Source organism: Balaenoptera borealis (assembly GCF_965194805.1).
Source record: "Balaenoptera borealis genome assembly, chromosome: 19".
NCBI lineage: Eukaryota > Metazoa > Chordata > Mammalia > Artiodactyla > Balaenopteridae > Balaenoptera > Balaenoptera borealis.
Window position 1 is genome coordinate 57,659,264 of NC_138878.1, and position 15,003 is coordinate 57,674,266.

The window sequence follows — 15,003 nt, forward strand, 5'->3', positions numbered from 1 at the left end:
GGAAGGGTCCACCGTAAATGGCAGGCCTTGAAGCCCAGGCTTCACCCACTGCCCAGGGTCAATCCAAGTGCAGAAGAGAAATAGCCAGGCAGGCCTTATTGGGTGGGTGGGGAGGGTCTCAAAAGGGAAGGCAGACTGGATGCAGTTTCAAACGATATAGCGTAGGATGTCAAACTCCTTAAACTGTATTCTTAGATGATTAGCAGCTAGAGTGAGAAAGCTGAGAGGTCAGGGAGCATCTGGGGACTCTGTCCACTTTCTAAAGCACACGGAGAAAGCAGAGGCCTTTGCAGGTAGACAGGGAACAGCCTAGAACTCTGGCAAGACGAGTGGTTGGAAAAGCAGGGATGCTGGGCATAAGTGACTGCTCAACTGGGCGAGTCGGGGTGGGACACCTGGGTATTTATTCCTTTATTTGGACAAGATAAATGTTCAAAATTCAAGAGGTACAGAAGGGTTTATAGCGTTGCCAGTTTCTGGTATCGTTTTTTAAGTATAATCTGTGCATACCCAAGCAGGTACCAGGGTATAATATTTTTTTTTTAACACAAACAGTAGCACATCATACCCACTGTTTTGCCTATTGAGCTTTCCATTCAACAGGACATCTTGAAGGTTGTTCCATATCAGGACAAAGAGTGTCCTCGATCTTTTTGATGAACGCATAATATTCTGTCATAAAGATCTACCTTAATTCATTCACCCATCCCCTGCTGCTACACACTCAGCTTGTTTCCACTCTTTTGCTAAAACACTGCTTGCTACGGGGAGTATCCTTCTAGAGAGGTCATTCTGCACAAGTGCAAGTATATCCCTAAGATAAATTCCTAGAAGTGGAGTGGCTGAGTCAAAGGATATGTGTGCTGGTAATTTTGATAGACATTGCCGGATTACCCTCTCGCCAGCGATGTGCAAGAAATTTTGTTTCCCCTCACGCCCCAACATAGTGTGTCATGCACTGTCATTAGGTAAAAATAGTATCTCAGTGCAGCTGTAGTGCGTCTGTCTCCAAATTTCCCCATATTATATGGACACTAGTCGTACTGGATTAGGTCCCACCCTAATGACCTCATTTTTTTTTTTCTCTTCTTTTTTTTAATACAATTTTCAATTTCTTTTTTTTTTTTTTAATTAATTAATTAATTTATTTATTTATGGCTGTGTTGGGTCTTCGTTTCTGTGCGAGGGCTTTCTCCAGTTGCGGCAAGCGGGGGCCACTCCTCATCGTGGTGAGCGGGCCTCTCACTGTCGCGGCCTCTCTTGTTGCGGAGCACAGGCTCCAGACACGCAGGCTCAGTAATTGTGGCTCACGGGCTTAGTTGCTCCGCGGCATGTGGGATCTTCCCAGACCAGGGCTCGAACCCGTGTCCCCTGCATTGGCAGGCAGACTCTCAACCACTGCGCCACCAGGGAAGCCCCTAATGACCTCATTTTAACGTGATCATCTGCAAAGACCCTATCTCCAAATGATGTCACACTCTGGGGTTCTAGGGGGTGGTTATGATTCCAACATATCTTTTTTTTTGGTGGTGGGTGGGGCGGAACACAATTCAACTCATAAGAGTGCCAGAGAGTTTTCCAAAGTCTCTGTACCAATTTAATCAGCTGCTAGGGGCTGGAGTATTTTAAAGCTAATCCCAGACATGATGTAATTTGCCTTGGGAGGGTTTTAAAAGGAAGGAAGACTTGATCTGATTTACATTTTTAAATCATTCTATTTGTTCTGTGGGAATATAGGACAAGGCAAATATTTCATCAAGAAAGAAAAGGTAAATAAAGAGCGAGCCCTCCTGTGATGACCATGTAGGATGCTCCGGCCTCCTGGGTGCCCTTAGCTCAGGGCTGCACCCAGTGACCCATGCTCCATCCCTCCACGCCTTATGCCAGCCTGCCCTGTGGCGCACCCGCCGGGGCTCAGGCGATGCAGAGGGAAGAGCCGGGCCAGGACTCAGGCTGTCGTTCTGTCCACCCCCCTCCCTGCCAGGACATCCAGCAGCTCCTCCAGCTTCAGCAGCTGGTGCTCGTGCCGGGTCACCACCTCCAGCCACCTGCTCAGTTCCTGCTGCCGCAGGCCCAGCAGAGTCAGCCAGGTAAGGCCCTCACCCTGGATGGCCTCCCCAGCGCCTCCACAGAACTCTCTCTGCCCCCCTCACCCCGTGCGATCCCTCTTGTCCCCCCAGGCCTGCTACCGACGCCAAATCTATTCCAGCTACCTCAGCAAACCCAGGGAGCTCTTCTGACCTCCCAGCCCCGGGCGGGGCTGCCCACACAGGTGAGTGGTCCACTGAATGCGTCAGGCTGTGGCCAAATGGCGTAGAGTGGTGGTGAGTGAGGGTCTCCTCTCCATTTGCCCCCCCACACACACAGCCACAGGGGCCAAGATAGGAGTCAGGAGCCCTGGGGCCCAGCGCTGCTCTGCTACTAATTTGCTGTGGGACCCCAGGCAAGCCACTTTCCCTGTCTGAGTCAGCTTCCTCCTCCACAGAATGAGGGGAGTCAGCCAGACCAGTGGCTCTTAACCCTTGCAGGCACATGGACTCCTTTTAGAATCTGATGGATTATTTGAATCCGACCCCCACTGCCCCAAAATGCACGTGTGCACAAACACAAAATTTCAGGGGGTTCACAGGCCTTTAGGGCATGAATGCCTCAGATCTCTTCCAGCACTCCAAATGGGGGGCGTTCCCTGAGAGTCTGTTGGGTACTAGTTCGTGTCCCCTTCCCAGACCAGAGACTGCAAACAAGGGCCCACACTCATTTAAAAATTGAGTTAGTTGTCAACAAAGTTCCCGGAAAACACCAGATTCCCAGCTTCTTTTGACAAACCCTAAGCTCTGGGAAGGCTGGATCTGCGTACACACGGCATGAGCTCAGGCCCCTCCTGGAAGGCGTGAGTTCTTCAGGCTGCCTTGGTGTCCTCCTGCCTGGTCCCCATGGCCTTTCTTGAAGTTTGCTGCCTGGGTTCTAAACTTTTTTTTTCTTTTTTCCTGGCTGTGCCTTGGGGCTTGAGGGATCTTAGTTCCCCAACCAGGGATCAAACTCACACCCCCTGCAGTAGAAGTGTGGAGTCCTAACCCCGGACCACCAGGGAATTCCCACTGGGTCCTAAACTTTAATAATAATTTTTCATGATTATGGATTTTAAAGTTCCCTCCTACCTATTTTTTAAAACAGCCCTTTTAAAAAATATATGAACTGTTTCAAAAAACCCCAAAAAGTTGATTAACTAAATTAATTAATTAATTAATTTATTTATTTTTGGCTGCATTGGGTCTTCACTGCTGTGCGCAAGGCTACTCTTAGTTGCGGTGCGCGGGCTTCTCATTGTGGTGGCTTCTCTTGTTGCAGAGCACGGGCTCTAGGCACGCGGGCTTCAGTAGTTGTGGCACGCGGGCTCAGTAGTTGTGGCTCGTGGGCTCTAGAGCGCAGGCTCAGTAGTTGTGACTCACGGGCTTAGTTGCTCCGCGGCATGTGGGATCTTCTCGGACCAGGGCTCGAACCCGTGTCCCCTGCATTGGCAGGCGGATTCTTAACCACTGCGCCACCAGGGAAGTCCGCAAAACCTGTCTTGGCCTGATGCGAGGCAGTGTGTGACTTTTCTTTATCCCTCTTGTGTGGTACTTGTGCTTTGCTGACAGCTGTTGATATGTCCGAATATGGGGTGATGCCTTGACCCTAATGGTGGAGGTTCACATTATCTATGATATGTGCCCCATGTAGGCTTTCTAAAATCTGAAAAAATTCTGAATTCCAAAACACATCTGGTCCCAGGGTTTTGGATAACGGATCAAGGACTTGTGCGTCCAACATCCCTGTACCCACCACCTACTTAGATGTTTTATTTTTAGGGAAATGAAGCATTCCAGAGAGAACTGTTGCTTCCTTGTAAATTCCCCCAGTCACCCTCCTTGTCTATTTTTAAAAATACTTTTACTTTATTTGCAGCCTACTCACTTTTAACCCGATTCTCCCAACAACCCCATGGGGTAGGTAGAGTAGCCATGATTGTTCCCATTCTGCAGAGGGGGAAACTGAGGCCCAGGGAGATTAAGAAACTTGCCTGAGTTACCCAGCAATTTGGTAGCAGAGCTGATCCTTGATTCCCTGCCTGAGAGGAGGCTAAAACCACCAACCCCTCCCCCAGCTTCAGGGAAAGAGCCTTTGGTGAAAGGAGATGGCTGCTCCTTATGAAATCTGCAGACTGGGAGGAATGTGCAGAGAGTTTCAGGCAGTGGGAGGGCCCTTGTGGGGCAGCAGAGTGTCACCTTGATTGGCAATGAGTGTGGAGGGGCCACCTGGGGGTGGGTGGAGGGTAGTCTGCAGGAAGAGGCTGGACGGCAGGGAGGGAGGGAGGGGGGACTGCGCAGCCAATGCTGAGCCCCGTCCTGGTCCTCGGTCCTGCATCCCACCCACCTGCCCACCCCACCAGGCCGTGACCCGCCCCACGCTGCCCGACCCGCACCTCTCGCACCCGCAGCCCCCCAAATGCTTGGAGCCACCATCCCATCCCGAGGAGCCCAGTGACCTGGAGGAGCTGGAGCAGTTCGCTCGCACCTTCAAGCAACGCCGCATCAAGCTGGGCTTCACGCAGGTCTGGGGCCACCCGGCAGGACAGGCGGTGGGCGTGGGGTGACAGGGCGGTGTGACCAGCTGGTGGCCGGGGTGTTGGGCCCTACTCATCTAGTGGGCGGAGTAGAGGACGTAACCGTATGGTAGGCGGGGTGAGGGGCGTGACCGGCTGGTGGGCAGAGGGAGGGAGCGTAGCTGCCTAGTGGGCGGGGTGAAGGAGGGGCATAGTCACCTGGTGGGCGGGGTGGGGTGTGGCCAGATGGTGGGCGGGGCTGAGCCCTTTGCCCGGCTCTGAACGCAGCCCCATCCCCGCCCCACTGGCCCAGGGTGACGTGGGTCTGGCCATGGGCAAGCTCTACGGCAACGACTTCAGCCAGACGACCATCTCCCGCTTCGAGGCCCTCAACCTGAGCTTCAAGAACATGTGCAAACTCAAGCCTCTCCTGGAGAAGTGGCTCAACGACGCAGGTGGGACTTGGGCTGGGGGCTCCCGGGCGGGCTGCGGGCGGCGGGCCGGGGGAAGCGCCCTCTCATGACCCCGTCTCCTCCCGGACACAGAGACTATGTCTGTGGACTCAAGCCTGCCCAGTCCCAACCAGCTGAGCAGTCCCAGCCTGGGTTTCGACGGGCTCCCCGGCCGGAGACGCAAGAAGAGGACCAGCATCGAGACAAACGTCCGCTTCGCCTTAGAGAAGAGTTTTCTAGCGGTGAGGCCCCACCCTCCCGGACGGCCCTGAGGGCTGGCGGGAGGATGGGCCCGGGGCTAACGAGCCCTCTGCCCGCAGAACCAGAAGCCTACCTCAGAGGAGATCCTGCTGATCGCAGAGCAGCTGCACATGGAGAAGGAAGTGATCCGCGTCTGGTTCTGCAACCGGCGCCAGAAGGAAAAACGCATCAACCCCTGCAGCGCGGCCCCCATGCTGCCCAGCCCGGGCAAGCCAGCCAGCTACAGCCCCCATCTGGTACCAAGAGCCCCTCGAGGGGTGGGGCCACAAAGCTCTGGCACACCCTCGCCCCCTGGCAGGCACCTCGTGTGAAGCACAACCTACCCTGTTGGCCACAGTTCCTAGAACAGAGGCAGGGAGAGTCACCCTTGGGAACAGGCTGTCACAGGGGTGGGGCACAGTCACACAGAGAAACACCGTTTCCAGGGAACTGTGGTCTTACGTGGGGGATACAAGCACGCACCGACACACACTGACGTAGCCAAACACAGAGTTATCACAGGATGTAGCCACACGGGGATGGATACTAGGTAAAGGATGCAGGCATCCCCCCTCACACAGGTTCACAACTACACAGACGCTGGCAGGGACGTCATTATACCCCTGGGTGTGCACTCAGGTCCACAGCCTGCTCGACATCAGACACACTGGGACATCCCTTTATTCCATCTAGTGTGGAAAGGGTTGTGACACTACAGAGAGGAGCAAGGGGCCCAGAGGAGCCCCCCTCCCCAATGATGTAAAGGAAGGAGGGATCATCTGAGCTGAGTCATAAGGACAAGAGAGAGTTAGTCAGCCTCGTGAAGGACAGGCAAAGGGATCTATGTGCATGAAGCCTAGAAGCCAGAGTGCTGAGCCCAATTTGAGGAACTCCAGTGCGATTTAGTGTGATTGGAGCTGGAATGCTTATTTATGAATGAGTGTGGGGGTAGGGTGGGGGATGGGCAGGGGCCAGACACCAAGTCAAATGCTGAAGGAGCTTGAACTTGAACCGTAGGCAGTGAGGCGCTAAGGATGAGTTTTGAGCCCGGGAGGGACTGGGTCACATTTAGAGGGAGGCTTCTGGGGTTGATGGAGGATGAGACTGGAGGCAGGGAGGCTAAGAAGGAGGCTGGTGGATGGTCCCAGAAAATCAAGCAGTATAACATCTCAACACTGTGATGCAGACACGCCTTATCCTCATAACCCACCCCACCCCCTAGCCTCACAAGCACGTGTGCTTGCGCGCTCTCACATATACACACACACGTACTTCAGACCTGCAACTGGACGGTGTCAGAGGAGAGGCAGGGAATGACTACGTCCTGTCTGTGCCCCATGATCACCTAGGGTAAACGTGACGAAAGCTGATGGAAAGCGCTTGGCATGATACAAACATAGCCTTGCAGCCAGAGCCCCCTTTCTCTGTCTTGGAGGCAGAGGTGCGGGGGTTGTAACCACAGGGAGCACCATGGGAGCTGCTGGACGACAGTGGCCTAACCATGCCTTCTTTCCTCTCTCCCCAGGTCACGCCCCAGGGGGGCGCCGGGACCCTGCCGTTGTCCCAAGCTTCCAGCAGTCTGAGCACAACAGGTCAGAGAGGGCAGAGGATGGCGAGGGGGTACTGGGAGAACACAGTGCAGGCCCGAACCCAAGGTTCTCAAGCGGTTCAGGGCATCCCTAGACCTCAAGGCTGAGCCTGGAGGTCAGGGGGCGGGGCAGGGAAGGGGAGAGGGCAGCCTCACCCCTTCCCTGCCAGAGCAGCTCAGGCTTCATCTGCTCCATGATTTCACGTGAGAAAAGCACGGGGTTGATAAAGGTGATGTACTTGGGTTCTCTTTCTGGCATTTAGAAACTGTGTGAACTCCAGAAGTGACCTTACTTCTCTGAGCCTCGGTTATAAAATTATTGTGAATGTAACATACATACAGAAGCTATATCCATGAATATATACACAGAAGAGTGTGTATGTGTGTGTGTGTGTACACACACACACTCACACACACTTTTGTACCCAAAGCCCTCCTTTGCCCCTTCCTGGGGTAGGGCATGTATAACACCATATGTAAGAATAATATAAAAACAAACGCCATATTTCCCCTCCCCAGGTTAAGAAATAGTAAGTGGAAGTTTATAAAGTAGTAAGGGTGTGCCTGGCACTGGCCTAAACTCTTTATAAAGAATATTGACCCATTTAATCTTCACACCCATTTTATAAGATAGGTTCTATTATCTTCCCCATTTTCCTGATGAGGGAACTGAAGGCCAGAGGGATGAAGGTTCTCACCTGAAGGCACAGCTGGGACGTCACAGAGCCGGGAATTGCTGTCCTGGGTGTCTGGTCTCAGGCTGGGCTCAGGGCCCTCTCAGCCTCAGGGTGCACAGTCGCACGCCCGTGCCTGGCCTCTAGAGGGAGCCATAGGGCTCTGTCTTCTGGGAACCCTTGGTTCTTTGTACAGAGGGGCCCAGAGGTGAGATTAAGGGCTGGATAAGCAGGGTGTGAGCACGCTCCTGGCATAGGGCACAGGCTCGGTGGGTGGCAGCTGCTCTTACTGTGATTACCGTCACCGTGGCAGAGGCACAGAGAAATGGCTGTGGGAAGAAAGGGCAGGAGGCCTAAGTGTGTTCCGGCTGAGGAGATGCTGCGGGACGGGGCAGGGAAGACGAGCAGGAGTCGACCTCAGTGGAGGACGAGTGGAAGCTGAAGTGTCCCTCTCTCTGTCTCTCTCTGGCAGTTACTACCTTATCCTCAGCTGTGGGGACCCTCCACCCCAGCCGGACAGCTGGAGGGGGTGGGGGCGGGGGCGGGGCCGCGCCCCCCCTCAATTCCATCCCCTCTGTCACTCCCCCACCCCCGGCCACCACCAACAGCACAAATCCCAGCCCTCAAGGCAGCCACTCGGCTATCGGCTTGTCGGGCCTGAACCCCAGCACGGGGTAAGTGGGCAGCCGCAGGTAGGAGGCTGTGGGGAGAAGCAGGGTCGCTGCTGCTTCCAGGGTGGGGAGCTGCGCCCCCAGTTCTGTGGGAGGGTCTCTGCCGCCGCTAATGCCTCTGCTTTGCCTCTTGCAGAAGCACAATGGTGGGGTTGAGCTCCGGGCTGAGTCCAGCCCTCATGAGCAACAACCCTTTGGCCACTATCCAAGGTGCGTGCTGCCGCATGTCACTCCCATCACCACCAGCCCTGTCCCCCAGGGCCTCGAGCCCCCATCCCATTCCTGCTCCAGCCATGCCATCCTGCCCCTGCTCACTGCGTCGCTCGCCTCTTCATACCCATCTCACCTTTGGGGAAGGTGTGAGGGGTGCTGATGGGGATCCATGGGTCAGACGGGAAGACAGGGGGCACTGCGGGTGGGATGCTGGAAGGCACCCCCAGCCCAGCCTCTCTCTCTCCCCGCCAGCCCTGGCCTCTGGTGGAACCCTGCCCCTTACCAGCCTTGACAGCAGCGGGAACCTGGTGCTGGGGGCGGCTGGCGCGGCCCCAGGGAGTCCGGGCCTGGTGACCTCGTCACTCTTCTTGAACCACGCCGGGCTGCCCCTGCTCAGCGCCCCGCCTGGTGTGGGCCTGGTCTCGGCAGCCGCTGCGGCCGTGGCGGCCTGCATCTCCAGCAAGTCTCCTGGCCTCTCCTCGTCCTCGTCCTCGTCCTCCTCCTCCTCCTCCACTTGCAGTGAGGCGGCAGCACAGACCCCTGGAGGCCCAGGGGGGCCCGAGGTAGGGTCCAAGCCTGAGTGAGGGCCCGCCACGCCTCCCCTCCTCCTCCTCTGACCCCCGCCTCCGTCCCCCACCTGGGAAGAGGGCGCGGAGGCCATTGGTGGGGATGCAGAGGGTCCTCGGAGCAGGAGTGACAAGGGAGGAAAGACCAAAAAACAAAAAACAAAAAAACAACCAACCAAAAAGAAAGAAAGAAAGAAAGAAAAGAAACCAACCAACAGAAAAAAGAAAACCAAAAATAATCACAAAGAAACCAGCTGCCCCAAAGGAACAAGAGGTGAAAAACAAACAAACATTAAAAAAAAAAAAAGAAAACCAAAAACAAACAAAAAATCCCTCACCAAACCGAACAAACCAAAAACCAGTCTCGAGCCAGACCTCAGTGTGCTCACTCTCACTGCTACGACACCAAATAAGAGCCCCAGCCAGGGGCGGAGAAGCCTCGGCAGGGCGGACACGCGGGCCCCTGGCTGCGGGGCGAAGCCTCCCGCTGCGTGCGGCGCGGGCAGAGAAGGAACAAGAGAATGTGCCAGCCTCCCAGCCCCAGCCCTCAGTCCTGGGCCAGCCAAGACAGGGAGGGCACAGCCTGGGGCTGATGGGGTGGGCTCAGAACCACCCGCCGAATATTCTTTTCCAGAAGGTGAAAGAGAAAGGGCCTGAACAACTTTACACCAAATATTCAGTAGCTTCATCCAAAGGATGTACAGAATTTTTAGCGTTGTGCTCAACAGAATGTGTCCCTGTCATGTGTCCCCCCCCTCTCCCCTGGCCCCCAGCTCTCCCTGCCCGGGCAGGGGGGTCTCGCTTTAACTTCCTTCCTCCCCCAGCCAAGGGAGAGTTCAGGGGAAGGCCTGGGATGACTTTTCACCCCTTGTACCTCCCCCTTTTTCCCTTTGAAGGGTGGGCTAGGCCGTTTTGCCAAGTTCTAGCTCTCACATGTCCCCCCTCAACCCTGTCACCCTCCTCTGCTCTGGAATCTCCCCCCATCCCTAGTCCGAGGGAAGGTGGAAGCTTCAGGCAAGAGAGGATGAGGTGAGGGCATTCAAGTTGTCTTTTTTTTCCATCCTCGTCTGTCAGTTTCCCTGAAAAAAAAAAAAATTCATATTCCAGTGCCTATCCGTGGGATCCTTCACGTTCTTTGACATTGACCAGAAACCAAAAAGATAACTCACCTCGCCCTTCCCACCCTGTGCCCCTCCGATACTGGCAGATGCCTCTTCCTCTCCCCTCACACACATGCACACACGCACGCACCCCAGTGGTGGGGTTCCTCGAGATGGCGTCCCCATCAGGGTCCGTGTGGCGGGGACAGTGCCATGACCTGTGGTCCCCATCCAAGAGGGCGCTGTGGCGGCCACCACTCCCACGAGACCTCCCTCAAGTCTTGGCTGGACCCTGTGTTTGCCCAGCCCTGGACACATCTCGACGGACAGAGGAGAGACGCTGCTGGGAGCCACGTTGCCCTCCTGCTGTTGTGGAGGCCAACAAAGTTTTGAACCAAAAAAACAAAAACAAAAAACCAAACAAACAATAAATTAAAACTAGAAAAAAAAAAAGAATTTATAGATATATATATATTTAAGGGAAAGAAGACGAGGACTCTTCAAAGGCTAAGAAGGAGCCGCGAGGTGGAGCCAAGCCCCTGCACCAGTGGTCCAGGCCCTTGGTCCCCGAGGCGGATGGAAGGACGGATGCTTCTTTCTCTTCACAAATACCTCATGGACGTCGTCTTCGGGAAAGCCGGATGGGGGCGGCTGGGGCAGGGCCTGTCCCTCAGCCAGGGCGGATGGAAGCGGGTGGGCAGGGCTGAGAGAGGGTGTCAGGGACAGGGGTGAAGAGCCCCGAGCTCCCCGCCCCCCCCAATCAACTGAAAAAGCTTTAAAAAAAAAAAACAAAACAGGAAAAAAGGAATAAGAAAGCAAAAAAGAATGGACGAAGGAAAAGTAACAAACTTTCGGGTGGTTTGATTCCTCCTTCGAGTTCTTCTTCTGTCCTCTCCCCTCTGTCTCCTCCTTTCTCTTGGTCTGTCTCTCCCTCTTCCTTCCCTCCGCTCTCACCTCTCTTAATCTCCTTCTTTCTGTGTCTCTCCTCAAACCAAAGTGTTGCTGCGAAGGACGCGAGCCATTGAAATCAGAGTGGCCCCCGCCCGTCGCCGGGCAGGAGCAGAGGGAGGGGAGAGCCCCGGGAGACGGGCAGTGCCGCTGGACACTTCCGAGGAGAGGCAGACAGAGCCTCGGACACCACCCCGGGCCCCGAGGCCTCAGCGTTCTCTCTCTTTCTTGTCTCCCTTCTCCCACTCGGGAAATGAAACTGTTGGGCTGGGACATGGAGGCAGCAGAGGCTCAGCTGTTTCAGGGGTCTCGGGGTGCCTTGTCTGGGCAGTGGTGGAGTGGTTGCCCCTCCCACCCTGGCACCGACGGGGCGCGGCCTGCCGTCGACCCATCCTCGCCAGAATGTAAGCATCTCCGCTGAACCGACTCCCTGCCCTCACCCTACCTCTGAGTTTGTCCATTTTTATATCCTGAAGAGAAGGGACTGGCTAGAGGGCCTGGGCCCCAGCCCAAGGGTGGAGAGGGGGCCAAGGGCTCCTGAACAGATAGGAAGGACATTTGAGCAGAGCCAAGGAAAGGAATTACAACCAAAAACCCCTCCGAGAAGACAGGCAGCATGGAAGGCATGGTGGAGATGACTCAAACAAAAACTATGATTCTAGACCAAAAAAAAGGAAAAAAGAAAAAAAAAAAAAAAAAAAAAAAAGAAAGAAAAAAAAAAGAAAAAAGGAAAAAAAAAAAAAAAAGGAAAGAAAATCCAGGACTCACCACCACCCACTTCATCCTGCTTCCTCCCCAGCAAGTCCTGCCACCTGGGACCTTCCTCCACCCCAGTGTGGGAGGAGCAGGGCAGAGGGGAGAGGAGGAAGCAGGGGGCAGGGATGGGGCTGATGCCCTGACATTGGTGGAGGGACCCCTGTGCAGCCGGGGTGGTGGGGACCCTCCCCGTCCAACCCCCATAACTGGGAAAAGAAAAACAAGAAAAAAAGAAAATTCCTGGGAAGGGGAAAAATAACCAAATCCCAAGCTTTAACTACAGCTGTGAAACCAAATATTGGGAAGGGGGTGGGAGGGAGGGAGGGGCAAGTGTGCCCCAGGTCTCCCCCCTGGGCCCCCCTCCCCCGAGGACTCGAGATAAGGCACCAAATACCTCATAGAACTTTAATGTTAAAAAATGGAAACCAAATATCGTTGGCTGGGGGCCAGCCAGGGCAAGGGGCTGGGGGGCTGAGGGAGCCAGGGTTGGGAAGGTGATGGGGGAATTCATGCCCCCCAACCCCCTCTGCCCCTTTCACTCCAGTCCCCCACCCCGTCTCGACTCCGGGAAACAATACTATCTCATCGTTTTTATTTTGTGGTCTGTACAGAGCCTGTGTCCGTGTGTCTGTGTGCGAGCGAGAGAGTTGGGGGGCTGGGGAACTTTATGTGGGGTTGGGGAAGGAGACCCCAGGCCGGGTTCTGGGTTAGGTGAGATGTCTGAGGTGGGGGGCCAGGGGTCTGGGCTAGAAAGGATGATGAATGGGTTGGAGAAAGTGGGAGCCCTCTGAATTTCTCCTCCCCAACCCTGACCTACTGGAGGGAGGGACAGAGACTGGGTCTACCTAATGGTGGGCCTTTTAATTGTGCCAAAAAAAAAAAAAAAATGCCAGTAACTAAAACACCTCTCTCTGTTCTCTTCTGGGAGGGTGGGGGTGGAAGTGGGAGGGAGGGCTGGGGGAGGGTAAGTGGGGGTCAATGGAGATGAAGAACCCAAGCCTCTGTATGGATTGGGGCTAAGATCAGAAGGGGTGAGGCTGTGAGTTTCCCGCACATCTCCTCCCTGGGGAAGGCCAAGAGAGCGTCTCCAAGCCCTGCACCCTGGGAAGATGGGGTAAGGGACTAGCCACGTAGTGGGGGACCTCTTGAACTGGCTAGATTTCCCCCCCCTACCCAAATCCCAGGGTGCCTCTCTCTCCCTTTAGCCCAGGGTAGGGGGAACTGAGTGAGAGAGAGAATGAGACAGACTGAGCAAGATTGAGACACGCGGGCCCCCACTGGCCTCTGAGTGGGAAAGGCAAGTGCGAGAGATAAAGGCCTCCAAGAGAAAAAAGAAACAAACCAAAGATTTAACCATTAAAAAAAAAAAAAAATCCACAGACAACTCCGCTACCTTTTTATACGTTGGAAAAAAAAGTGAAAAAAATTAAAAAATAAAAATTAAAAAAAATACACAAAAACTCCAAGCCGTAGTTCCTTCGTGCGGTTTGAACTTTGACCTCAGCAGTCTCCAAAGCAAGATGACGATGAGAAAGGTGAACAAAAAAAAGAAAAAATAATGTATATTTTTAAGTATTTGTCCTTGAGATGTTAACTCCTTGTTAAACAAACACAAAAAGGAGAGAAAAATCCAGAGAGAATTGTTGCTGGGACGGAGACAACTATTTACTATGTCTGTGACCCCTCCCCTCTGCCTCACCCTCCTCTCCTCTTCCCTTTCCTCTATCCCTGCTGCCCCTCCCCCAGCCTGTCCCCCAAGCCCAGGGGCTCAGTATTTATTTATTTATATAATTGCAGGGTGACTGCGGTCCTCTCTCGACAACTTGTAGAGAGGTCCTTTGAATCATGGTAGGGTGGGGAAGGGGCAAGGAGTCTTTGGGGAAAAGCAGGGGCCTGATCTTTGGTCAGTTCCTCTCTGCTAGCTCCTTTCTGGCTTCTTATCCCACTGCTGCCACCATCTCCTCCCAAATCCAAGGGTGCACTAGGGCAAGGTGACCATCCCACCTTGTAAAGATCCGATTGGCTTGGCCCTTTCTGGGGTGGGTGTCTCTCACCTACTCATTTGAAAGACCAGGTTGGAATGGGGATGGGAAGAGGTGGCAAGTAGTGAGCAAGGGAGACCAAGAAGTGGCATCTGGAAATTGAGTAGGCCCTGGAGGAGACCTGCCTCTCCTCCATTCTCAACAAGTTAGCCCCCCTTTCAGTTCTGTTTGACCCCTGTGTTGGTAGCCCCTCCCTTCCCATCCTGTACCCCCTCCCTGTCTCTTCTCGTGGTAGCGGGTTAGCGTTTCAGTGTTCTTAACTCCAATCTGCTTGTTCATTGTACAATGTGCTTCTTTTAAGGCCCCATTTTTGTAACTTGAGTGTGTCATTCATCTGAACAACATCAAAAAATAAAAAATTAAAAACTGTACAGAGAGAAATGCAGCCTCTTCTCCCTTGGTCTCCTCTCTGTCTTGGGAAAGGTGGCGGGGAAATCAGGGTATGGGGTGGGTGTGTGTGTGCTGTGGAGGGGAGGGCTTTACTTCTGTTCAGGGAATGTTCAGAAGTAAGGCCTGAGCAATTTTTTTTTCACCAATTAAAAAAACAAGCCTCGGGGCTTCCCTGGTGGTACAGTGGTTAAGAATCCACCTGCCAATGCAGGGGACACGGGTTCAAGCCCTGGTCCGGGAAGATCCCACATGCCGCAGAGCAACTAAGCCCGTGCGCCACAACTACTGAGCCTCCGCTCTAGAGCCCGTGAGCCACAACTACTGAGCCTGTGTGCCACAACTACTGAGCCTGTGCTCTAGAGCCTGTGCTCTGCAACAAGAGAAGCCACCACAGTGAGAAGCCCGCGCACCACAACGAAGAGTAGCCCCTGCTCTCCGCAACTAGAGAAAGCCTGCACACAGCAACGAAGACCCAATGCAGCCAAAAAAAAAAAAGAAAAAAGAAAAAAACAAGCCTTGGAACTTAGAATGAATTCAAATTCCTGAATTTAAATCTCAGTTCTGCCATTTTATAGATATGTGACCTTCAATATGTGAGCTTGTGTGCACATCTGTAACACAGAGACAATATGTAGCCTGTGGGGTTGTAAGAATTAAATGAGATGACGTAGGTGCTTAGGACAGATCTCCAGCATGCTGACTTCAATAAATGAGAACTATGAGAAAGGCAGGAAATGAGTGAGTAGCTCCCTACTTCCATCCACAGAGGACTAACAAGACC

At 53.9% G+C, this 15,003-nt stretch overlaps 1 protein-coding gene across 10 annotated transcripts in view; it reads left to right on the plus strand.

Annotated features, from left to right (window-relative positions):
• The window catches only part of POU2F2 (POU class 2 homeobox 2), a gene marked incomplete at its 5' end in the record, with an annotated part of 78,956 nt that extends 64,220 nt beyond the window's left edge, over nucleotides 1–14,736 (plus strand). For 4 of the 10 annotated variants that reach the window (XM_082370104.1, XM_082370102.1, XM_082370105.1 and 1 more), the window contains 10 exons: nucleotides 1,985–2,090; nucleotides 2,181–2,272; nucleotides 4,430–4,591; nucleotides 4,896–5,037; nucleotides 5,128–5,276; nucleotides 5,355–5,531; nucleotides 6,800–6,866; nucleotides 8,009–8,210; nucleotides 8,344–8,417; nucleotides 8,673–14,736. In XM_082370104.1, coding sequence (XP_082226230.1) covers nucleotides 1,985–2,090; nucleotides 2,181–2,272; nucleotides 4,430–4,591; nucleotides 4,896–5,037; nucleotides 5,128–5,276; nucleotides 5,355–5,531; nucleotides 6,800–6,866; nucleotides 8,009–8,210; nucleotides 8,344–8,417; nucleotides 8,673–9,004 — 1,503 coding nt within the window. In that variant the 3' untranslated portion in view covers nucleotides 9,005–14,736. The remainder of the gene's footprint in view (nucleotides 1–1,984; nucleotides 2,091–2,180; nucleotides 2,273–4,429; nucleotides 4,592–4,895; nucleotides 5,038–5,127; nucleotides 5,277–5,354; nucleotides 5,532–6,799; nucleotides 6,867–8,008; nucleotides 8,211–8,343; nucleotides 8,418–8,672) is intronic. The other 6 variants (XM_082370109.1, XM_082370111.1, XM_082370103.1 and 3 more) reach the window with 3 other exon arrangements.
• Nucleotides 14,737–15,003: the final 267 nt, after the last annotated feature.